This window comes from Excalfactoria chinensis, chromosome 2, assembly GCF_039878825.1.
Source record: "Excalfactoria chinensis isolate bCotChi1 chromosome 2, bCotChi1.hap2, whole genome shotgun sequence".
Classification (NCBI taxonomy): domain Eukaryota; kingdom Metazoa; phylum Chordata; class Aves; order Galliformes; family Phasianidae; genus Excalfactoria; species Excalfactoria chinensis.
In genome coordinates this window covers 125667272-125694100 of record NC_092826.1, presented here as the reverse complement: position 1 = coordinate 125694100, position 26829 = coordinate 125667272, and the positions used below count along the sequence as shown (strand labels likewise).

The 26829-nt window shown below is 40.7% G+C and overlaps 1 protein-coding gene across 13 annotated transcripts in view; it reads right to left on the bottom strand.

Annotated features, from left to right (window-relative positions):
* KIAA1217 (KIAA1217 ortholog) overlaps positions 1–26829 on the bottom strand; it is a 337137-nt gene that overhangs the window by 80456 nt on the left and 229852 nt on the right. For 12 of the 13 annotated variants that reach the window (XM_072328265.1, XM_072328271.1, XM_072328264.1 and 9 more), the window contains one exon: positions 12599–12794. In XM_072328265.1, the coding sequence (XP_072184366.1) occupies positions 12599–12794 (196 nt within the window). Of the gene's footprint in view, positions 1–12598; positions 12795–20724; positions 20863–20945; positions 21056–26829 lie in introns of those variants that run through there. The other variant, XM_072328273.1, reaches the window with a different exon arrangement.

Genomic DNA, 26829 nt, shown 5'->3' with positions numbered 1-26829 from the left:
TAAAATACACTGTCAAAGGCATAATAAATTCTCCTTTCCTTACTCTCTCTTAAATCAGAAGTCCTTTAAGTAATCTACTGTCCTCCCTCTTGAGGTGTCCAATATGTTTCATGGCATAGCAATGCTTTAGTACATTTCCTATTTGACAAAACCAGCCGCTCAGTCCTACAAACCCAGTTTCAGCATAATGGGACAAAGAGACTTCAAAATGTATTATTTTAAGTGATTGTCATTAGTTTTCTCACACACGTTGCTGGGCTGAAACTTTGAACTCTGGCAATGTCCCCACAGACAACTTCATAGAAGCTGCCGGAACTTTGAGGTGTGTTTTACTTTCAGCTAAAATATTACTCCCTTGGAGAATTAAAGCAAGAAGAAATAGAATATAACTCAGGCATCGGTTCTGTTAAGGCACAGGCCAGCAAAGGTACTGGAAAGAATGCTAAATAAAAGAGATGTTAACGTCTTTGAATACTGTGCAACTCCTCTTGAACTTAGGCTTCTGTCACAATGGATTTACCTGACACACAAAGATTACAGTGAGTTTTAAACAACACAAACCAAACTGGACTATCACATGCCCTGCTACTTTACGAAGACAGGTAACAACAGCATGCATGAGGAACTGCACCGTGTAACTCTGCAAAGCCCAGGTCAGTCAATGCAGCAGTACCACCTCTGCTGCAAGCCCTGGGCTTTTCTACATCTACAGGGCAAACTACAGTGGTAAGCTTCCCCCTTCTTTGTGCTGGGATAACTTAGGTTCAGAAACACCTCTGGAATTTCTGATTGTTCTTTGCCCTGTGGGAAATGGGCTACAGCATGAAACACGGGCTACAGTAAAAAACAACGATGTGTAAGCTAGGCCTTAGAAACTTAAACCTCTTTACAAATTGCTTCACAAAATTCCTGTCAACAGAAAAGGATGTTTTATAGAAGGGGAAATTAAACACCCAAGAGGTGAAAGGCCATTTTCAAAGTAAAGCTCACAAGCATACAATCCAGATCTTCTGATGATCATGCTGCACACCACATGATCACCCTTTCCTTCCCTGCATACAGAGGTCTTTCAAAACCAAACCACTTTCTGCTCCTCCCTTCCCTCCTCCTGAGGGAAGAATGTGCAAAATAGTCTTTTCCCTCAGGGCTCATCGATATGCAAAGCACAGTGTACTGAGGTGCAATGTTAACCTGCTTTACATAGGCCAAACCGCACAGACAAGGTAAGTACACCAGAGCTGGGTGACGAGAGTGCCCAGATCAGCCCCTCTGAGCCTTCAGTTCAGCTAGCCCAGCTCTGGGGACTGCTACAGCTATGGCTCCCAGACCCACAGCATAGCCATAGCAGGGAGCTGGGCTCAGATACAGCTGCTGGTGCTGTAGTAAGGATTCTGGAGTCTACCTGGCCACTGAAGGAGTTTATATAATGCTGAACCATACCTGAATTCATGTGATCCATGAGGTCTACAGGGCAAGGAGCTCCTTAGTTACAAGTGGTAAAGGCTTATTCCTTATGGCACAAACTAATGCTATGCAAGCAGCATAACATCACCCAGTTCACATCTCTCAGCACCATCATCTAATCCACAGTGCTGACCTTATCCTGACTAAACAGCATGCTATCATGGTCTTATTGCTAGCAATGACCTCAGTACCGGGCAGCTGAAAGCCAGTTTGAGGATGCTTAGAAGAGCTTTAACTACAGCTGGTTTTTATTTACAGAGCAGGAATTATGTCTACAAACATTATTTTAGTGAGAAAAATTTGGGGCATTCAGCAGTAAAGTTAAATACTTGATAGATCAAGAATAAGTTTACAAATATGATTCAGTCATCTTCTATGACCTTTACAAATACCAATTAATTCTCTCACACAGTAAATTTTTAAATGGTAAAATACTGCTATAGTCACAATCAAGTAAAGAAAACCAAGACAAAGCAGTTAAGTAACTTCTCAGTGTTGCTGAAGAAAATACAGTCAAAGTTTGCATTGTTGCCAGTTGGTTTCTTTCCTGTGAAGCCACAAGAAACTCATCGTCCAGGTAAGACATCTTGCAAATTTCTGTACTGAAAATCTAACATCTAGTAACATCTTATTCCATAAGCTCCCACCTGAAGAGATGTATTGATGTATTTGGCTGAAGTTTGGTGTTGTGTGTTAGAACATTTAAACTTTCCCACAGATACAGAAATCAGTGGCATGAACAAGGCACTTTTTATTGTCTTTTGTTGCAGCCACTCTGTTTAATCTCTGGAAATTTTGAGTCCAATCTGAAATTTTCAAATAATTATTAAAGTTGGTTTGAATAAAGCAATCAAAAGCTGAATGCACTGGCAGCTCTGGAATGTCTTTAAATCAAAGGAATAAAGCTAGATATAACTAAGATACAAGAAATATGTATGGAAGACCTCTAGGTTGAGTGAACAGTTAATTAGATAAATTAGCAAAGAGAGCTGTATCTTAAGGAGAAGAAATATAGAGCACATGGTGAGGAAATACAGTAAAAATTGCCAGAAATCAAGCTGAGTTACGTTTTCAAAACTAAACTAAATAACATAGTGTTGAGTTAAGGTTTGGTACAGTTGTCATTGGATTCATTTTTACCTAACCATCAATTAACCATATCTTTTGGAGACAATGGACAGCCTTTGTCTTTACATACTGGTTTAACTTGATCTTCCACCATACAGCCATTGAGTCACTGGCTCTGTCTGCACTTTCTCTCACACTGAGGTCAGCAGCAATGCCAAGCACAGAAATGAGAAAACGAACCCATGTTTGTTTTTGTTCAGACCTGTGTGAATTTTAGACTCTAAGGATAACTTCTAAAATCTTGATGACGACTATTTCTGTTGGAACATTTCAGGGATATCCAGAGAAGATCACAATAAAGTCTGTTAAGCATATCCACAAAATCAGGTTAACAACTTCTTAAACTACAGTGCCAAGATCATCATCCAGTTTTCCCTTGGTTTATCTTTGACACAATTATAAAATATAAAACTAAGAGTGGCACGGGCCCATATTGTTTTTCCATCAGTATCAGATAGAAAAAAGATAACACAAAGTTGGTGTCCTTATCGACAAATTCTGCAAAAGTTATGCAGATACAGATTTATTACAGTAACACTTCTAAGCACTGTGGAAGAATCTCCTCAATAGCAGTTCTTTCTTTCCACAAGACTCGTCTCTCTTATTTCACCACATACATTTTCAACTAGTCTGAGGTCACTGCCATGACCCCTGTGGTATTTCTAGCCTGAAGATCTCATATTAGTTTCCATTAGTTACTCCGTGCTGAAAAATCTGTCTTCCATGTTCATAATATGTCTATAAATATTCTTAGCTGTCTTCAAGTACTAAGAAAATCAAAAAGTACATCTTTTCCTGAAATAAAAGAAATTACTTATTTGATATAATTTTATTCCCAAATAGCCTCTAGAGTTTTGCTCAAGGCACTAAGTTGATATTTTAATAAAAACAGGAACCATTGAATTTAGCCCAGTAGTACTTCTCACTGCAATTTCGTTCTTGGTTGCTATCTACTGTAACTTGCTGTAATTCTGCAGTATACTTACTACCTAGTGAAAAAAAAAAACATGGAAAATTTAATAGTTACAGATAATTTCAATCAAAGTGGTGAGAGAAATGAAGGTTTTTAAGTGTCTCTCAAACAAAAGCACTTTACTGCAAATAAGCACATTTAGCTGGCTAAGAATTAAAATCTAAACATTTCCAAAAGACAATGGACAACATTCTTTATCAAGGGAAAGCTTGTATTTGTTCTATCTCATTGCAGGAAAAAAATGTGAAGTCACCTATTGGCAAAAGATGTTATCATACAGCTATGGCAGCAGTCTGTCAAGCGTAGGCACTTATTTCAGTAATCTAGAGAGTTGCGGAAACATTCTGGTTAAGCCCATTTTGCCAGGTAGCAAGCAGTGATCTAATAGGATGACTTTGGCTAATAATTGAATCTAAACCCCTGCTCTTGCCAGAATAGCTCCTCTGACCAGCAAAATGACTTTTTCATATTCCTAACTTATAAAAAGATGCCAGTAAACTTGGAGGAATACAGAAAGCCTGTAATACTTAATGACTGAACATGAAGAAACTGGTGACTGAACAACTCAGTAAGATGAACAAGGAAGTCCGTGTGTCCCAGAGCTATTTTTAAGAGGACCCACAGGCTTTGCCATGCAGTACTGACAGACTCCAGTTCACCAGTTTAGTGTAGCAAACCTAGAGCAATATGCACAAACAGGCACAGGACTTTCCTATTAGAATGTAGCAGCTGTGCTGCTTTTGTTGACCAGAAGCTGAGCCGCTGGCCTCTGCAGAAGCCGTAAGCTTTGGCCAGCCGGCTCCCAGCCAGAGGTAGCAAGCTAGTACAGCTTCAAAGGATGTGTGTGCCAAAGGCTACGAAGACATGTTAAGCATTTATGAACACCATAAGCAAGAGTTTTATGCAGTGATGCTTTTCTTTTTCACTTTTAAAGAGGCAACAGCACACACACACACACACACACACACACACAAAAGAAAGACAACAAGAAAACATTAAGCTTCCTGCAATCATAGAATCACAGAATGGCCTGGGTTGAAAAGGACCATAAAGATCATCTAGTTTCAGTGCCTCTGCCATGGACGGTGTTGCCCTTTCCCTTGAACAAGCACAAAGAGAGAGCCAGATGGTACCCACTAGCATTTCCTTCCACCTATATCAAGAACACATTATTTGAGTGGTAACTGCTGCTTATAAAGCCTGTGTTTTAGTACTAAACCATGTAGAAATTGTGTGTTCAAGGGCAGAATCTGACCATTTAATTACTCCATATTCACAGGCCATACTTGATTGGTAGTTCCACCACATTTAACAAATCCTCCATGTTAACCACGGGAATTCTCTTCTGTACTTAATTTCCAAAGAGTTCTCCACTGTCAGTAGCAAGTTTAGAGGCTGAGCAACCAGCACATAAGAGTACATCTGGTTCCCACATCACACCAGAAATCCACATCTATAGTTAGGATATTGGACTGGAAAACTTAGCATAGTTAAGGCAGAGACTGCCAAGAGGTCAGTTTCCTGGGTCACGTCAGTTTGCTGTTATTTTTTCATACTAATGGAGCCAAAACTGGAGGTAATACTCCATGCACAATCTCACAAATGCCAACAAGAAGGGAATAATCGCTCCTGCTAAGTTTCTGTTCATGTAGCCATTTATGTAGTTTTCACTGTTGACCTATAGCCATTTCATTGCTAGACCCAAGTCCTCTCTGCAAAGCTGCTCCCAAAGCAATCTGTTCCCTCCCCATGCTTTGTTGCATTTGCATTTCCCTTTGCTGAGCATCATGAGGTTCCTGCTAGCTTAGTCCTCTGGCTCACTGGGGTTCCAGTGAGTAGCAGGTTGACTCTCCAACACACAAAAAGGTCTCCAATGGTTAGTGTTGACTCAGACTCTGACACTGGTTCATTCCATCCCAACAGACAGTATATTCTGTTACAAATTACTGTCCCCAGAGCCCACTCCTGAGGAAGATCACTCAAAACCAGCCACCAGCTGGACTTGGAAGCATTAAGCCCTATCCATCTTGAAGGCCACCTCTTTATCCCCAGTGAGGCTATAATGATGTAGTAATGGGTGTGTGGAAACCTTCAAAATTTTTCTAAAGCCATGAAAACAATATCCATTGCGCTCTCTCATCCCCACTACCAGTATACTTATCACAGAAAGCAACTGGGTAGAAGCAATGGTACCAAGGGTTCTTTTATGAAACATTTGAGCATTTAAAAATCAATCCAGATGGACTTCCAGTTTCGAAGTTGTTCAGATCACTGACTCCACTATCCCAAGAGAGTACCCTAATCAGCAGGCTATCGATCAGACCCTGGTGCAGCAATAATCCTCTTAGTCTATTTAACTCAAGCTGATTTATAGAGAAAAATACAAATGAGAAAAAACAGATCAAGAGAGAGCCTTACATGACAGCAAAGAGACAACAGTATTTCCCTTTCAGAACAGAAACCTGAATGCAGGCCCAGCTCTATATAGCAACTACGCATTAGAATCACTACCTAAAAATATAAACAGTAGTGGGAGCAATGACTAAATCCTAGAGCTGTTCTCATTCAGGGACTTGCTGTCAGCACTGGCAATGGTTCCTCAATGCACTGTGCTGAGGGTGAGGCACTAAACTTCTCTGCTTGGCCAAATTCTTGAACTTCTCACAACACATGGAACTGCACTGCCTTTTTTAGCTTGTTTCTTTGCCTTTAAGCATGCCCTTATGCAAATGGATTAGAGTTAGATTTATAAATTTTACTTCCAAGCGATAGCTCCTACACGAGATTTGATGCCTACCTTTCCTTGCACGGTAGTCTGGCCTGTACAAGCTACTATAACTGCCAAATCCCTTTTCCAGAAGACACCAAATGCTGAGAGGGCAAATTGCTGCTGTTGAATCTGAGAAAGTGGTAGAGTAGGATGAGGAACTTGCACCTTCTGTGCAGGTATGAATTGCAGAGAACAGGGAACCCATTGCCACCTTCATATGGCTTTATATATTTTATCAATTTGGATCCTAATTGCTTTGCCTCCCCTTTTATGTTCACCACTTTTCATTTGGGTTTATTTATGTTGCAGAGTCCTACAGGGGCATTTTCTCACTATGCATATTACCCAACACAGGCCACATTCTTTGTTGAAAGTCCTTTACAATTACTGCAGCGGCAAAAATAAGTAATAAAAATTTCATTCAGAAAACATTTAACAGACATAGTAATGACAGATACAAGCTAGCACAGATAATGGTTTTACTTCATACACTGCGTATCTTCTACTCCAATATCACTGCAATGAGTCCTTTGGAATCACACTGATACACCCTATTGCAATGGGGTCAAATTCAGCTCCAACATGACGCAGCATCTAAAGTACATTGTCAGTCAGCTTTTTAGTGTCAGACAGAATGTGCTTCTGCTGAGGCAGTATGTACTAAAGAAGATCTTGCTTCTTGGAAATGTTGTTTTTTTAAGGTACACACAAGATCTTCTTTTATTAAGGGAAGACTGTGGTAAGTAAAGAATAAATGTGAGTGCACAAGAGCATGCCTGGGGAGGCCCACATTTCACTCTTCCATATAGCTGTCTTTCACAAATCATGTAGGGACTATAAATGGAACAGAAAAAACCCTCAGCACTACTATATGTCAGTATGATTGTTTACCTTCCTTTGGTCTCTTGCTGAAAAGTATTTCATGTAAAGGGTGGTTTTTATTATCTTTCCAAGTCCAAAAACTTCAGCTATAATTTGGAGAAATGTGAAAGAAACTGAAGTCTAAAGAAAGTTGGATGGCAAACTAAGGTAACTGCTACTACCTTACGATATTTTCATTTCCTAGGATCCGTGTTACAATTCTGTAATTGGAACTAGTTGTTTCAGGCTGTTTTTCTTACAGACCTGCCAGCTTACTTTAACGTATCTGACCATGACAGCAAATATTTACATGACCCTTTTGCATGTTGGCTGCTTTGCATACACTGTAAAAAGACAAGATAGGGAAAATTACTTTAAGATGACTGAATACATTAAAGCTATACTCAGTCTTAACTTGAAATGCTATTCCAAGGGAGCTTTTCTCCCATGAGCTAAGCTGAAGCTCCTGCTGACTTCATTAGGCTTCAGTCCTGCTCTAAGGAATCCAAGGGGGCAGTTCCACTGCTAACAAATGCAGACTTCTCTTATAAAATCTATGCTGCCTCACAAATTTTCTGCCTGATTTAACATGCCTGCTTTAATTTCTAGCTCATAAATGGTAAATAACAATTAATTACCATCAATATAAGTCTACTTCTTTACTGTCTATATTTTTCTGTGCAAGTAAGTTTTACAGTGCATTCCATACGTGCAGTACATTCCATATACACAGTTATTTCCACCATTGGGTGGCAGCAACCAAGCTGCTTCTCTTTCTGCAAAAGTAAAATGGTAACTGAGCATGCACTTATATCCCAGAAGGCCAACAGTATCCTGGATGCACAGACAGTAATAAGACAAGGAGGAATGGTTTTAAATTAAAGGAGGGAAGATTTAGATGAGGTGTCGGGGTGAAGTTTTTTTTTACTTAGAGGGCAGTAAGGTGCTAAAACAGTCTGCCCAGAGATGCTATGGATGCTCCATCCCTGGAGGTGTTCAAGGCCACGCTGGATGCAGCCCTGGACAACCTGATCTAGTGGCTGGCAACCATGCCCACAGTAGGGGGTGGAACTAGATTATCTTTGAGGCACTTTCAAACCAAAGCCATTCTATGATTCTATGAACTATGGCCCTGAAACTCATGGGCTTCAAGGAACTTCTGCAAGAACTGCTGCAAAAGATCCCGATGTTAGCATTATAATCAGCATTTCCATAGAAGGCAGAAGCAAAATTAATGGACTCTATACTCTGTGCCTTCTGATACTAGGGGCTGAGGTGGCTAACAAATAAAATTCAGAATATTCCATGACTGTTTAAGACCTTCCTCATGCCAATCCTTAAGCATTTATGCAAATTCACTGCTGCTGTAATCCCTCTGAAGGCAAAGGAAATGCAAATGTTGGCAAGATCAGACATTTCTGCAGAGGCCTTTTTGGGCCACCTGATTTTAGGTACAGAGTTGCAGTGAGGAGCCCACTCATACTGTGCTCCTCAGTCACCGTGCCTGCAGCAGCCCACCAACCCATTGCCCACAAGTAACTGAGCTCCATCTCCTTCCCTCAGTTCTCTAACCCAAATGTCTATGTTTTTATGGAAATCACTGCTAATACTATATTTTCCCTTCCTCCTCTGCCAGAGGTTGGTAATCACATCCTGCCCTTTGGGGCTTCAGTGATCATGTCGATCTCTCTATTATCACAGAGGATGCCAGCACTCACCCCTACAAAAAACCAGGCCCATCCTGTGCAAAAATGTGTTACATGAGAGAGACTACAAGCAGAAATATTTGCCAGCCCTCGTTGTACACACTTGCTGCTGTGGTGGCCTCACTGGGCGCTCGTTGGGCTCTGCTTCCTTCAGGCAAACTGCGAGTGAGGTCTGTTGAAAGCTTTTGAGTGCTGTCCAGGTTTCAGCTGATTCTCACTCTGACAGTTTCGCTAGATAATTTTTTTCCCACAGTTATCATGCTGGAAGGAATCCCAGCTTTCAAACAGACATTTGAAAATGCATCTAATTTTCTCTTGCGCAGTGAATTAATTTATTCTAATGCCACACTTTGTCTCCAGGCTGCAGATCGATGAGAGAAGTGCCAATTTCTGAAGGACCTCTTAGCCAAGAAAGACCTTCCTTTCAAAAGCTGAGGCTGAAATTTTACACAGACCCAGAACTAGAATACTGATTTCTGGGTCAAGCACCAAGCACCTCATGGTGCACAACAGGTTCACGTGTCAGAGCACCATCTCCTGTTTGATCAGTCCTGACTGACAGAACCACGATGCTACGGGCAGCCAAAACGCACTGCCGCTATTTCTTTTCTGCTCTACGTAAATTCAGACCACAGTTTTAAAACCAACTGACTCAAATGCAGTCGGTCAGATAGGAAGCTGCAGAAGAATTAGAATTCCAAAGAGAGAACATCCGTTTTTAAAAATAGCAGCATTGAGATATTGCATGCAAAATTAATAAAAACTCACTGAACTTGGTCATTTTCCACAATAAAAATATGTTGGCTGATGATCAAAACATAATTTGTACTTAAATTAGATTAAATTAAAAAATTCAGTTGGAAAAGGAGGTGATTACACAGAGCTGTTTGTAATCAGGTAAAGAGAATTATTTTCAGAATGCTTTTAAAATTAAGATTATAAACAGTTTCCTGTTTTTTACAAACAAACACTGCCCCTGTACTTCTGGAAGTCAAAGCAACTCTATCAGGGTCACACTCTGCAAAGAAGCCCAACAGGAATACTTCAGAATGCTGCTCACAGCAGCGTTAGCGCACACTGGCAGAAAAGACTGAAAAAGGTGTTGTTGTAAAAGAAATGTGCTGAAGAATAACCACCTAAAATTGAACTATTTTAAAATCATTTTTAGATTATCTTTTCAAACAAATTGCTTGCTATTAATAGGCCCCTGGAGCAACTTGGAAATGACATACTGTGGGTGGTGACAATGTATTATCTCCTATTTGGCTGTGTGACGATCCCATAAGGCACACTTACAGCTGTGACCCCTCCTCCAGCACAAGGGGGAGAAGTCTTATTTTGCTCCAGTTTCAAATCTAACCACCCTCCCCCACCCCCGTCAAATGTTTCATATCATATTCCTTCCTATACACTTTTTTTCTGTCTGCATTTTGCCTGCATGTGCTGGTATAAACAAGAGCATGGACTGGCTTAGTGTAGGAATGATGGGCTGAGCTGGGATGCCTTGTGTGGTCTGAAGTCACTCCTGTTAAATAAAATGGTACATCCTCATGTGACAGTCTTCCATTAGGAGGCAACACAATTCAGTATATTCAATAGATGGTAAAAAATGGCATTTAAGAATGGATTACATAATAGTGGGCTTCTGCAGCTCTGGTCCTCACATAACAACAAGAAGATACTCTCCAACCAGGATAAATCCAAAAGGTAAGGAACATGTGATTATAGCAGCACTTCCCAGCCTAGAGAATAGACGTCCCGAGGGACATGAGAGAGGCCTGCAAACTGAGAGATGGCCTGGGGGAACAGACAGGGTTCTAATATTTGCTGTTACTTCCATCACAAGGACAAAGATGAAGGCAAGATAAGCAAATACAAAACATAACAGAAGAAAAGCAATGGTTGGGCAGTAAACCAACAAAACATGCCACCAAAGTCACAGCTGTGGATGCAAAAAATTTGCATGAGTTCAAAGGGAGACTAAACAAGTGCCTGGAGGAGACATCTCTAGAGGTTTATTACATAGACAGGAACCATAACCAGGAAATCCCTAAGCAGAAGATAGCTTGAGGCTGGGAGAGCAGTCAGGGGAAGGAGCACACCTGCACTCTTACTTTTGCCTTGGCTAGCTGCCTAAGGTTCCTGCTGTGCTGAAGACAAAAGGTGGGGCCAGGAGGACTCATGGTCTAATCCAGTATGGCCTTTCTTATGTTCCTATTACCAGGCTTATTTGTAGTGATGAGTATGTAAGTATACTGTCATTTTACAAAGACTAATGTCAGTTTTGTATACTGACAATAAAAACTGGCTTTCCAGGTCAGCTTCTGGGGACAAAATACTGCACAAAGTACCAGTGCACAGAAGGCCATCCATTCTGATGTCAATGAAAAGCTGTTGGATTGCACCTCATGCAGAATCTCAGAACTGAGGTTTCCCACATGGCCTAGGGAAGGCACCTCTATATGCAGAAGATCCCAGTGCTGATGGATGATGCTGACTGCTCACTGAAACTCACTTGGAGAGGCTGTACCCCACGTTACACAAAGACCTCCCAAGTCCTGACCCACCTCACATCACAGTGAGGCAAACACAGAATCTTTGGGGTGAAACAAGCCACACTGAGGACTCCCCAGACAGCCATGACTTGTAGACAGAGGTGGAATCCCCTGCTTATCTACTAGACATGCACTGCATGCTTGTTTTTAAAAACATCTCTAAACCATGAAGTAGTGTGCAGGTCATTAAACATGTCAGTGGTCTGATGGGCACCACTGAGCAGAGCCCTGTCCTTAACACCACCCTACTGCCCTGCCCTCCAACCCAACACCCTGTCCTGCTTTTTTCCCATTTATTTTGTTTTTCAGACACCATGACACTTGACAGAAATTGTCTTAGCTTGCTGAGGAATAGGTAAAGTACAACGATAAGCTTACAAGCTTATAAATGATTTGCAGCCCAGCCTTCGTTTTATGTCACCCTTTGTTGGAAGAGGAGATTTTTAAAGGAAAACAGCATTTCTGTTTATTGCCTCTGAGCAGAAATACACCTGCCTCAGCAACCTGCACAGTTTAACTGCCCTCTGGTGGTGTCTTCCCTCTTAACTAGTGCCTTCCCTTAAAAAAACAGGTAGTACTTGCTCCATCCATAAGCTCATATGTCTCCCAGACAGCACCCTTTGTTAGCACAGCAGCTCCAGCTCAAAGTGGGTTTCAGTTCAGCCCTCAGATATGGAAATAACAAAGAAAAAGGCAGCAAGTGGAGCTGCACACCTCTATTTCTGTGTCAGTCATGTCACCACCCAGGTGGAAGGGCACAGCCCTGAAGAAAACAGCATTTCCATCAGTGTATCTATTCACATTCCCTTGTTCAAATACCAAATCTTTTCTCTGAGAACTAAATCTGCCAGGCAGTGATATTTCTAGGTTGCTTCAGACTAGGTCTAGCTTGCAAGAGATGATAAAGAGACAAAGCCAATATCTCCTGTCAGAAAATGTGGGCACGGGCTTGTACAGAGTTCATGTCCACATACAGAAATAATCTCACCATTCCCCTAGGTTAGCCAGTATCCCATACTGAGCTTATTTCCAAAAAATAATCATCTACCAAAGTCTTTTTATATTTTATAAGCCTAATTTAAATATAGAAAGGAAAGTATGAGCTCGGAGTAGAGAGCAGAGTGACTGAAGCAGGGCTTACCCAGTGATCTCTCCTTGGTTTGGTTTGTCGACCGCACCACAGGAAGGCTCGCCCGTGTGCGGCTGCCCCTTGAGAAGGGAGTTGGGGAATCACCCTCAGACATGGCCTCTAAGGAATCAGCAGATGCTTCAGATAGATGCTCTGTCTGGTCTCCCAAATTGGGCTGTGGGCTCTGCGATGGCTTCGGGCTTCTAGTCTGCAAAACAGAGTATTGTATTATTTGTCTACTGGAACCAGAATATTTTTGGGGGGGAAAAAAAGGAAAAGAAGGAAGAAGTCCAAACTTCTTCAAATACTGGTATGCTGAAGGTCATTCTCGTGTAGGTTATAGAAGAAAACAGTGTCCTTGGGTATTCTGCTCAAGATTTTATCATTGTACATCCACATTGCAAATTTCATTGCTAACAAGGCCCTCAGGGCAAGATGTGCTGAAGAGATGTACATTAATGCCATTCCCTGATGCTCAAACAACCACTGCAGCACAGGCATGTCTATGTTCACATACTGAACATTTAAGATCAGAAAGGTATTCATTGTGCTTTCTTAAATTTGCATTTAAACCTTCAGTGTATGAAAGTATGAAGAGGACAGTAGTAGCACAACAGCATGTCAGTGTCATTTAATCTATCTGCAGTTAAAGTTATAATAGAGAAAAAATTTAAACACTATTCTTATGTTGACCATTCCACTAAGAAAAATACCCTGAAAAGAAATTCTGTGGTACAGTCACAAGATATCAGACTCAAAATATGCTGCTACAACACGCACAAAAGGTACAGGCCTTGCTGCATGACCACATTAGCTACCCAAAATTTCTATCTGAAGTCATATACAATTATCTTACTTTTTGTTGTATCATCACAAACTATGATTTAATTGGGCAATCACATTACTAAATTGCTAAACACAGTTAATGAAAACACAGACTTTCAGTAGAAGACAAAGACAGTTTCTTCTGTGCACTCCACCGACACTATCACTGTAAGATCTGCACAATGAAACACACTGAATAGGAAATACAATCTCCTGAGCAATTTTTGCTGACTACAAATGAAGGAGCGTTGGCATGAAGAAATACACTCAGTACTGTTTGCTCCATTCAGTGAAAACTCCCTCAACCACATGCTATGGTTACTTTGCAAGAACAATTTTCCAGTCTCTCAAGCAAGTTCAGTATCATAACTAGAACAGACACCGTACAAGCAGAAATTTAAAGCAAAGCAAACTCCCCATCCCAAAACAAGCACATAAATACAAACTTTTTAAAGGCTTTTAAACTGCACCAGGCACAAGATACCATAAAATGCATATGGTTTACTTTTCCCTGTCACTGAAGTCCAGATGATGGTACATTAAAAACCACCTGTATTAAAGTTAACTTCAACCCTACATTTGGAGACACTGTCAAGATCTAGAAAAGTTTTTTCTTCTTTCTGGAAAGCTGAGATATTGTATATTTGTTCACATCTGGTTCCTTCAGTATTTCTTTTTTAAGTGAGAGGAGGTGAGTTTGTTTCAGTAATGGCATGTATCACATAATACTCCCTATGTGACCTTGTAGGTATGAAGAATTTGAACTTTTATTAGATTTCCATTAGCTGGCTATAGAAGCCTGTTGTTGCTAAGCTGTCTAGTTGCTCACCAACTATAACGAACCAGGAATATCTCATGAGAAAACTAAATCCTCCACTTCTGAAATGTTAATATTAAAATATTAGGTATTATTTAATGTCCTGCAATAAAGTTGTTCAAGAGCATTGAACTTCTGCTGGAGTTAAAATTAACAACATTTGTTCTCAGTAAACTAAAGTATGCTTTGAAGTGCCTCTGACATGGTCAGCACTAGTCTGCAGATTGTAAATACAGGGTCTTGTGTCTGAGAGCTTACAGAGGTGACAAGTGACTTGCAAACACAAAGAATTTGATTACTCAGTCTTTCTTCATTCAAATTTCCAAAATGGCTTGGAAGCCATCACTGCTGAAGTACATAGGTTGCTCTAAAAGTAATGACTCCTATTTATTTCCATGGAAACTACAACAGATACAAAAAGCACAACATTATTTAATAGAAAAATTCTCCACTACAAAATGCTGTTTTTCAGCAGTCATGACCATTAGCTATGCATTCTTTGCCAGCAATTAATAAGAGACTGCACATTGCGCAAGTAAAAATCTGCACCCATGGAGGTGACCCGCTGTTTCACAGCTGCTATGAAGATGTCATGGTTATTAGGAAAATGTTGTCCACGCAGTTCATCTGTCATTGGTCTGAACAGAAGTAAGTTAGAAGGCAACAAATCCAGACTATAAAGCCAGTGTGATAGGACAGTCCAGCCAAGACTGGCAATGCGCTCCACTGTCTTCAAACTGGTGTTGGACTGGGCGTTACCATGTTGCAAGAGAAAGGCTGTCTTGTTGTCTGGCCTGACTCTGGAAGTTTGAGTGTTCAGTTAGGCAGCATTGTAATGTAGTGGTGAGAGTTGATGCTTGTCTGTATTTCAAGAAATCCAGAAAGATCACTTCTTTCCCATCCCAAAAGACAGTGCACATCACTTTGACCACTGAGAGCTGCGTCTTGAGCTTTTCCTTCAGTGGGGAATTCACATGTTGCCTCTCCATGGACTGCTGTTTTGACTCCAGCTTATAGTGATGACACCATATCTCATTGCCAGTAAAGATATGATCCTGGAAACCACCACCTTAGGTGTCAAAGGATCACAGAATGGCTTGGGTTGAAAGGGACCTCAGGGTTCATCAAGCTCCAACCCCAGCCTTGTATTGGCTCAATAGGTCCTGACAAATTTGCAAATGATATTCTTTCTGTTTCTGTGTGAGTATTTGTGGGACCCACTTGGCACAAAATTTGTGATATTCCAGCATGGCCATCATCATTTCCAACACACTGAAGCTGATATTCAGTTCCACACACAGTTCCCTGGTCATAATCTGCTGATTTGCACAGATGAGCTGATGGAGATGCTCTTCATTTCACAGCGTGACAGCTGTGCATAGCTGCCCAGAACACGGCTTGTCTTTCACATTACTGTCTCCATAGCTGAAACACACCATCCGCCTCACCGTGCTCACATTCGCTGTTTGGCCTCCATAAACATTCAACAAGCATCTGTGAATGTGAATAGGTAATTCCTCCATGTGGAAACAATTTCAACACCACCCCTTTGCTTCATCTGCATGTCATCTCGTCAGACACCATTCTGTCAGACTGCCCCTCTGCTGCCACACGGCAACAAAACGTAACAGAATTCTGTCAGAAAGGTTCCACCTCTGCTGCCATACCACCAACATCCACCCTTGATGTCATGGGCCAACATAATGAAAAAGGAGACAATACTTTAGAAGAAGCTCTTGTATTTCATTTACACAGGCATATTTCAGGAGTACTACCAAATCACGACATTACAGCTTCATAACGCCTTGCAGTGATTAGTAACTTATCTGTATGTACCCATTAACGAGATGATAGAAGGCACATAATCATTCTCATCTTCAAGAAAGCTGTAACTAAAAAAATAAAACAGAATGCAAAGAAAAGCAACAAAATCAGCCTCAAAAGATCTTTAACTTCACAGTTTTGCTGAGAAGGAAATTACCACTGTTTCTTTAAGAAAAATACTCTGATAATATGAATCAAGCTCATTTTGCTTTCCACTGCTCTATTTTTCTCTTTCAGTTGAACCCCCAGATGCCACCAGAGTCATGCCATTGCACACTATCTACACATATGAACAGGTGCGTACTTAAGCAGTAAGGAGATAATGCCATAACCACAAGCAACTAGACACGATCTCAGCTGTGCCCAGCATGTCCTGTCAGTGCACAAATGGAGACAACCTCAGCAATGTCATGTTTCCTTGGCTGTCCCCAGGGCAATTCTTCAGCACCTAACATATGGTCTGACACATCCCCCTGAACTAAAAAACATCCCTTTCAGCAGTCCTCATTCCATTCTGCTCAGATATGAAGCCCAGTCCTCTTTTTAATATGGTATAAATCCATACTATTTCCACTCCAGAAAGTGAGGTTGCACAAATGTGAAACTAATGCAAGCAATTCTATGATTAATGAAATCCACCATGTATACAAATACCCTTTATGAAAGATTTAATGCTATTTCTCATGCTCAACTCATGTAAACATTGTATTTCAGATTAATTCTGAATTTTAAACAGATTATAAAAAAACCTTCAAACACAGCAACAGGGGAAATTCACATTACTGGGAGATATGAGTATATACATGATAAAAAAGCATTTTTATCATTGCCAGTGAGCACCAGGCTTAATTCCACTTAATAACCAAGCACATTATTAGGCAGAACTTTGTTGGAAAACCAGGCCATGAAGTGGGTAGAGGACAAGCAACATTCACGGAGCCATAAACTGCAGAGACTTGTAATGGCAGTCACAGAAAGCAGGGTAGGAGAATTCAGCAAAACCCAACCCTTGTAGCATGGTGACTACAAAATGAGATAAATCAGACAGATGGCAAAGAAATCTTACTAAATCATACCTCGTGTATTTCCATGGCATGTTCACTACTGTATTTAAAATTATCCAAAACTTTAGATACTTACTTATGGGGAACTAGCATGCAGGATAAGAATTTACAAAATAAGTGTTCACCATAACAGCTCACCTTTCAGGAAGTATGAGAACACAGGTAGAGTCACAGACTGGATGGATGGCTGCCCCTGAAGCAGGCTGGCACTGTAACTACAAGCTGCAGAGACCCAATAAGAGCAATGAACTGGATGTTACTTTCAGCTGATCTTTCAGCCAGCTGAGCTGAACTTCCATGCTAGTACTGCATAGGAAGCTCAGCAGAAACAAAAAAGGCCAAAAGATGAAAGATTCTGGTGAAAACTCAGATATAATCACAGTGTTTTGAGATGATGATTTTATGTAATCCTCTTGGAATACAAGGATGTACATCTCTGTAATCTTTATAGGGTATCATACAGCAGTTACAGAAGATCTGATATCTTCTAACAGATCTTGGGACTTGATAAAGAAATAAAGCTGCAGCTAATCAAGCCTCACTACTGCTTGTTGGCTGTTATAGCTTGCCCAAAGCATGCACTTGTAATGTATCTGCTGTTCTTTCACTGACTTGGAAAAAGATGCAAAGAAGTACATGGTTCTGTGAACACAATAACATTTCAAATAATGAGCAGTGAGACCAGAGGTACCTGAATAAGGATGGAAAATGTGGTAGAGAAGCCAACGTGGCAAGCAGTTCCAGGGCACCAGAGATGTCCTCAAGAGCCACTGAGCCACTGCCTCTACCCTGCTGCCCTCCTCTGTCTCCAGGAATCCCCCCCATAGAATCATGTCATTGCAGAATTAGTAGTGTTGGAAGTGACTACTAAGATCATTTAATCCAACCATCAGCCCATCACTACCATGCTCACCCTTTGGCCTAATGCGTTCTATTGCTCTGCTCATCACAATTTCTTTTCATGCTCGTTATGCTGTTATTTACCACATTAATCCATATCCCTGATGGTTGTTTTTTTCCCATTCTTTTCCTTTTCAAAAAGCTTCAAATTTCACTTCACACATTTTCACAGACGAAAATAACTAGGAGGTTATGTACCCATTACCTGAAGAAGGATTTAATTCCATCTCTTGATCAATTTACACTTTCTATTTCCTGTCTCCAGGAACTTCCTTGGTCCTTATCTTGACAGAAAGTTCTCTCTTAAGGAGAATAATCTTATCATGTACATCTTCAAAGTTTCTAGCACTCCTGGCAGCGTATGAATGGTAAACAAAGATATAAAAAGAATAATACAGCCCTCATAAAATAACTGTCTTTAAGCATGTACTCTAGAGAACATACTTAGCACAGGCAAAGAAAGTAAACCAATATTTGAGTTTCTTCACTACATTTCAAAAAACAAAAAAGAAAAAAAAAAAAGAAAAGAAAAACAAGAAGAACAACAGAGATCTGTAAAAACCACTCCACAGATCTCTGTTGTTCTTGTTTTTCTTTTCTTGACCTTCGGGTAGATTGTTTCTCCCGTGACTTGTGCCAAAGATGGCTACTGGATATGAAACAGGCTGCAAATGCACATACAAACAGGCTGTGTTTAATGTATGATGAGTTTATTAACTCTGAAATATTGTCACAGCACATGTGCTCTTATTATCATAGCAGTCATATTTCTTCATCCCATTTGTGTCAGCTCCAAATTACCACCGTCTGAAAGAAGAATCTGCTTCTTCCAAAGATACAGAGTCTTTAGGGTCCTATACGATCCCAACTACAAGGTTTTACTTGTCTGGACACACTATTATTGACATAACTGCTGCTAGAGCGAAAATGAATACTACCTACATGTTCTTGCTGTTAAATTATTGTAACAATGTTTTTCAAACTGCTTTGTCAGAAAACTTAAATGCTTATACACACCTATATACACCTAAGTTTATATTCCATCTACAGAATGGATGCACTGGGATACTCTCTCACGCAGAGGTTACATGCAGAGTCCCCTTTGAAAGATGCTGCACCAAAATTTGCTGCAGTCAGTCCCACTGGGAGGCACTCAGCCCACTGCAGCGTGGGATGCTATACCAAGTGGGTGCCTTACCCGTTTCTGTGAATATGTCTGAAGGCAGAACTCTCTGCTTATGGAAGGATCTTTACTTTTCTCTGTATACGCTGACCACGGTTTCTTTCTCCGAGCAGAAAAAAAATCAGTCTCATCATTTGTCAGGATTTATAGCCATATTTTTAGGTAGAAATGATATTCAAACCATGTGAAAAATCCGCACGTTTTCCCAGGAGCCTTGCATGGCCAGCTGCGTGCTCCCTGCTGTGGCCAGCCGCCAAGACCCATTTCTTTTAATCCCGAGGACAGCCGCGGCTGCTGACTGCCACGCTCCCTGCTTGGCTTCCGCAGGGCGATCCCCGAGCTAGCAGGGAGTTTTTCACGCAACTCTGCTATCAATGATTGACACAGAGCAATGTTTCCAGTCCTTGGTTCCCTACTGTAGGCACGCAGATACACTGAAGCCTGTTTTTCTGGAAAGCAGCGCGTTTGCAGTAAGGATATTCATTAGAAGCAATAAAAGCTGTAGGTGCTCAGCACTTGTGCTGCAAGACCTCTTATTCAGATGTTTAATTGGAGGAACTTGCATTTGAAAACGTGCCCTGAGGAATCCAGCAGCCTGCCTAAGAGCAGCTTAATTAGTCCAGACAAGTCCAGACTGAAATATGCAACATGCTGTCGCATCTCTTTTGAATACATGAAATATCAGAACAAGAAGCCCAAACCAACCCGAGTAATCCGTGTTGCACTATAGAAATATTTCTGAGAATGGTTCTATCCAAGTCCAAGGATGTTCTTTTTTTTTTCTTATTATCAACATCAGTATGAGATTTTAAGGTGGAAATTACAATAAAATGATAGCTATAATCTATCAGTAGAAACAATTGTCCATTGACAATAAGCAAAAATTACATTGAATGAAAGAAATCAGAGACACACAGCTCTGTATTCTAACGCCCAGTGACACAGAGTATTTATTTACATGTGAGAGCTCAACTCAACAAGTAATGGATCACCTCACCACTTCTCTCTGCAAAGGCTTCTTCAGCCCCATCTATTCTGCTTGCAGCAGAATTCACCCCCCTTCACAGTCTCTGTCACATTCTTGCATCATAGCCTTAGCTCATTACTACCTTAAGTAAGTTACCCATAAATTCACACCTGGGCATCAACATCTGTCTTAATTAAAATCTTATGGCAACTTCAGTTGGAAGCTATTTCTCTTTTCCCTGCTAAAAACCCCACTGTGAAGAGCCCACAGGACAGAATGATCCCTTGTTCCAGGAGGGAGACGGCTGTGCCTCATCAGCTGCAGGTGACTTCTACCTACACAGCCCCCAGAACTGTCATGAGAAACCCAAAGATTAAAAGGGATGATTTAAACAAAAGCTGTCATTGTTCTGATTAAAGGGGAAAGATCCTCACATGCTTAAAACCACATGCAAAAAGGAAGAAAGAAAAATAAATAAATAAAATAAATAAATAAATACCAGATGCCTAGAGGTACCTAGGGAATAGTGTGTTCTGATTCAAGAAAACGATTACCTACCCAGCCCTTTTCTCCCACACATGTGCCTAAGGAAAACGGGAGGAGGGTCTGTTTTTGTGGTGTCTGCTTCCCAAAGCACAGGACCACAATGCAGGTTCCAGCCCACAGCTGCTCTGGAAAAACCTGTTTTTCTGGTTTCTAAAAGCAAACGAGGAGATCTTCATTAACACTTTATTTCAAAAATAACCGGGCGAGGGGGGAAGAAAAAAAGAATTCCTCACCACTGATGCTGGTAAGTGGGAGGAAGGTCGGTGAATGGATGGGGCTGCTGCAGGAGGGATGCTGTGCCAGAGTGGAGCTTCACATCCTCTTGCCCACTTGTCACCTTGCCCTCCTACTCCTTCTTTCCTCGGCACAACAAGAAGCCTCCCCGCTCTCCACACCCTGCCACTCCCATCTTCCCCCTGGTCAGCATTTTTATTGGTGCATTGAAATTCTCCAAGTGGAAACAAAAGCAGCAGGGAAGCAAATAAGCTGCGTGCTCCCAGGCCTCCTTCCTTATTGGCAGCACGTGTGAGCTTAGTGCTTTCATGGTTGTGCTTTTGGCAGAAAAAAAACCACGCAGGAGCACCTTTCAAAATGTATCTAAAAGGTGCGTGTGTGTTCACTGCAAGGCTAGAAAAAATCGGTAGCAGATATCTGTGTAAGAAGCCACATAGAAATGGAAAAGGAGCTCTACATATAGAAAGATGAGACAGAGGTGATTTCAGAGGTGCGCAAGAGACTTAAACAAAAACTCTAAGAGCTGTGGCCTCCTCAGCCAGCCTGCCTTACATTGTAATGCAAGGTACAAAGAAACACTTCCGAATCTGCATGACAGCAAGGGCTGCCTTTAGACAAGGAAAGTATAACCCCAAGATGCGGAAGCATATGTAAAACAACATTAGCATATTCTACATTGGGGCTCTTTTAAATGTTAATTTATGTTTCAGCTGCCCCCCCTATACTGCTCTCCAGCCTTTATCCCACTTGGGTATCCAGCATTTTCCTTCAACTTAAATTCTCATAAAAAGATCGATTTGCAAGTTGAGAACTAAGCTTTTTAGCACATCAAATACAGAAATATTTACTTCTGCATCCACAGATCTGACCTCAACTTTGCAGAAACTTTACTTTTGTAATAAATACATACATAAAATTAGAATTGGGTCAGCTGGTATGGATCTGACTTGACTAAGACCTGCCACTGAATTTGGTGGGTTTCAAAACATCTATCTGAAATAAGAGTGTAGACTTTGTATCTATCATGCCATTAAAGGAACAGTCAGAATTAAAAAATCATCAAAGGATGCACATGCATCACACTCCCATATGCAATTAATCTATATGAATGACACCACTTTCAGAGGGAAAAAGCATGCAGATCTGTATTTATTTGAGAGCGCTAGTTGTGATGCAAACCACACATAGTTAAAAGGTAACAAAACTCAATCCACAGCAGAGTGCAGAAAAAAATAAAGTACTAACTCTCTGAGAGGATTCAATTTTCATCAAGTACCTTTGAATGTCAAGTTCTGAATGAAGGGAGACCAACATGCACTGCAAAACCTGTGGATCAAAGAGAGAAAAGAAGGGGAGGGGGAGAGATAATTGTTAACAGGAAAGGAAAAAGGAGAACAACAGAATTAAAAGAGAATAACCTCTACATACTGAAGGTATACTGAGAGAGAAGAGAAGAGAAGAGAAGAGAAGAGAAGAGAAGAGAAGAGAAGAGAAGAGAAGAGAAGAGAAGAGAAGAGAAGAGAAGAGAAGAGAGAAGAATAAAGGAAAGGCAAGTGTGTTAGGGAACAACACGTTCTCTCAATGCTTAATGTGCAGTATTCTCAGGACCTATTTCTGGACTCAATTCAAATATGCTACATGTGGTGGTAAGTCAAAGAGGCTGAGAATGTTTTTCCTCATAAAAAAGTTAATGGCAGAGAGTTTAGCCACACAGATTCAAAAGTATATCTAGCAACTGTATCTGACAAGAAGTTGTAAAATATGCATTCTTCCAAAGGAATGATACAATTCTTGGCCAGAGTAAGCAGCAGTCGTACTGCAGAGTGGGTTTCTCACTTACCACAGCACAATTTAGCAATATTACATTTCTCTTGATTAACCCAACTTAAAAAAGAATAAAAGATAAACTATGGTATGAACTAAGAAGCGTTCTCCAATTATGTCTCTCTAAAGTATTCTACATCTGATCTTAAAGAGCACAGACTGTACAGATGTGCTAAATGGGTTTAAAAGCAAAACAAACAAACAAAAAACAAAAAAACCCCAAACCAACAACCTCAAATCAACAAATATCATTCTCCAAACATATGAATGAGATACAACCTGGAGGGCAAATTGCTTACTGATGCTTGAGACCTTACAGGCGGAAGTCCTATATTCTGCTTAGACTTATTTGCTTGCAGTGTGGAGGATGGAGGAGATTGCATGTAGTGCTTTGAACAACTTTCTCCAAGCACTGGATTCCCCTCAGCCAGCACCATGCTCCCTTGACAGCTACTGTCCCACTATAACATGTAACTGTTTGCACTGGACAAAGGAGTGCCACTGCGCTAATAAACAAGGGCACCATTGTTAAATAATCTTACTTAGCAAGTAACTATAATGCCAACATCACAATTAAGAGAGAAATTCAAATAATCTATTGAATTTTACACATGCAGGGAATATGAGCATATGAGTGTTGATTGTGGGGACAAGATAAGCGACATTCAAGTATATACAGTCAGATTTTTCATGAGTTTCCATTGGATAGTATGGAAGGGCAGTTCTGTTCTATTTAGACAGAACAACAGATCATTGTTCTCCCTGTGATAAATGCATCATTTACAATTGTTCAAGTAAAATGCGATTTTTAAAAATATGCCATTTATGCAAACACAGTACAAATTAAATGTAGCCTTCCGGCAACAACTGGATAAATTCCAGGTCCAAATCACAAAGACAAAACAGTCTGTTGCTAATGTTTTTTTATGCATTTATAATGTCACTGCCCAACAAACCTAAAAATTTCTGCCTGACCTTTAATTAAACTACTCTGATTTAAATATATATATATATATATATATATATATATATATATATATATAAATTTCTAAGGACCAAACCCCATAGCACTGCCAAATATGTGAGATTTCCAAAGGACAAAGAATTATACTGCATGTCTGCTTGAAGTTTGGTCTGCATTACATCTCAAGACCACAGTTTGGAAGGGCCATTATTTTGCGGAATGGCAGAATCAAAAGATCAGTCACCTTCCCTTAAGACACTGCATAAAACCAATGCAATGCTTCCTCAAAATCTTGACACACTAGTGGGGAATTACAACTATATGCTCTTTCTCTGGAATTTCCTACTCCCAAAAGAAAGTAGGAAATGTGGGACCCCATCCCTAACCCAGGGAAAATATTGCTCTTTCCCCACCTCTTATAACAATGCATTTATTTTAATTCTAAAGCAAATAGTTAGATGAAGATTCATAGTTAAAATACATAAAACCGGTCCACCTAGGTCTAGAAGTCACTCTCTCCTTTTACCAGAGTCATTCTAAAATCCTATGGTGCTGCATTTGATGCAGGATTAAGAATTAGCAATCTCTGAATAAATGCAGTCTGGCAGGAAAAAACAAACCACACCCAAACACAGAATGATACCAGCAGTGCAGCACAACACCAGCCTCTGCACCAAGAGGCAAAAGAGACCTACTTGATGCTATACAGCCAACTTTGGATCACCTAAAGAAGATCCAAACATGCTCATATGGGAGAAATATAATCAAGCCCAATGCTGCAACCCACATAAAGACCTCATTATGAATGAAATTTGATGATAGTTGGGTCTGACTCCAAACCTGAAGCATGGCCTCATTTGGAACTTTCCAAAATATTTCTTAACTTCCTATGTTCCTTTCCAAAACTGACACCACATCGATGCCTTCATCAGCAGACTGGTGACCTCAAGGGTGTTTAAAGAGGGAAAACAGCAATTATCTATTTCTTCCTCTGCTTCTAGATTGTAGAGGAGCTTGTATTTTTTTTTTTTTTCTAACAACTGTGGGCATGCCTGTGGATATATATAGCACACAATGATGGGAAATGAACTCAAGAAGAACTTAGCAACTTCCACATGCAGCAAGGGCTGCAATCTCTGCATCCCAGGGATAGGTTCCTGTGACAAGTCCTATCTCCAGCTTCCCTTGGTGACTCCATCAATGTACCTCAGAGATGCGAGGCATCAGAGAGGATAACCTACACAAGGGAAAAAACAGGACATGGAAGCAAATTTCACAAAAGATTAACAGACCTTGGATGGGACTTAGGAATTAAAGAGCTGTACAGCACTAAACACTCAACTGATGTGCTCTGAGCAACCTCTGGTGGCCAATAGGTAGGATCCTGCACCTCCTACTAAACTGAGTCATTCAGGACCTATACTTTCTATCCCAGACATGAGTGCAGATCCTCAGCTGGTTTGAATGAACCACACTTGACCAGCTTCACCCGCATGAGGTGAGTTCCAGTGAGCTGGACAATGGCAGGGGTTTTTGCTGTCACAGAAGGCCCTCAGAACAGAGATTGCTGCTGAAAGACAAATAAATACAAGTGGTACCAACTCTTGTCAATGTTGGGCTAACATGAAAGAAACCAATAAATACAGGCAAGTAGAAAGTTGATATGGAGAAAATCAACAATAGAGCTTAAGTTATTTCTTCTGGAGAAAAGCAGAAAAGGTTAAATGCCAAGGAGAAGAGCAGAAGACTTAGCTTGAGACACCACATCCAGCTAATGAATGTTTGCACAGATTCACTAACAGTAGGTGCAAGCAGGATGGAATGATACATGAAGAAAAAATGATTTCAGGAGTCAATATCTGCTGTAATGAGAAAAGTACCATGGAGAAAGGAAAAAGCTGCCAAACATGTTGATTTTGAACTTTAAACCTAAATAGAGTGAGCCGTTGCCCTGGGAAAAGGTGTAGAAAGCTAGGAGTCATCAGAGGAAAGCAAAGATGCCAGGAATGCGGGGAATGTCATCAAACTGAGTCCTAAGAAATGTCTGGTGAACACTGCTGTAAGGTAGTACTCAAAGGGTTAGCATGCAGTAACTGAGGGAGGACAAGGATTAATATCTTGAGGCTGACTGACTGTGTTGGTCATTATTCCAGGCCCTTCAAAACAAAGGTGAATGAACAGTATGCCTGCCTTGTGAGATCTGCTTGCTAAGCAGATCAAAGGAAAGTATTCACCACTTTAAGCAGGATCAGGCCTGTTGAACACTGAAATGTTAAGTCTCCAAAGGGAAAAGCAGATGCTTGAGACACTCATGTTGATGATTTAGTAGGAGACATCTGTCCCCCTGAGTCAGCCTGAAATAATGTCACAGAATGGTGTTGGGAGCGCAGTGTGCTCCCACAGCAGGAATGCAGCCCTGCAATTCTTGCTGACAGTGCTGATACAGTTCAAAGTGCTTTTCATTGAGGTACTGGCAGTGCTGTAAAAGTGGACAAATCGAGGAGAATGCTAGGCTGCTGCTTTTTTTTTTTTTTCTTCTTCTTTTTTTCAGTGTGTGTAATCGTCCCTTGATTTATGTTCCTGATGGATTTCAAAAAGGTAGTTTTTACAAAGGAAGAATACATTAAACACACTACATTTATCATGGGTCGCTCAGAAAGATGACAGCTGACGGGATGAGAAGTGGCTAAAATCAGAGGCATGCACAGAGGTTTGGTATGAAGTAAAGTCAGGTTAGCCAGGACATTACGGTGCCAATTAGTGTTTCCTAGGCTTATATCTCTGGGTGAGATCCTGCAGAGACATGCAATCAGCTGATACTGGAGATAAATGATAAAGCATAACAGGCTAGAGATGAGTATGTAGATGATGATACAAGACAAAATAAGATGCTGACTCAGAGGTCCTCTTAAGCAGCTTGAGAATGAGGAAAGGAAATGAGGATCAGCTGCTTATTTCCTATGCACAATGGTTCTGAAGGGAAGATACAAGAAAGTGATACTGTTCAACAGTTATGGGTTGGGAAAACATCAGGGTGGTAACTCAGTTGATTCAGGCCACAGGCATTCTTCTGACAGAAATTTTAAGTGCACAAA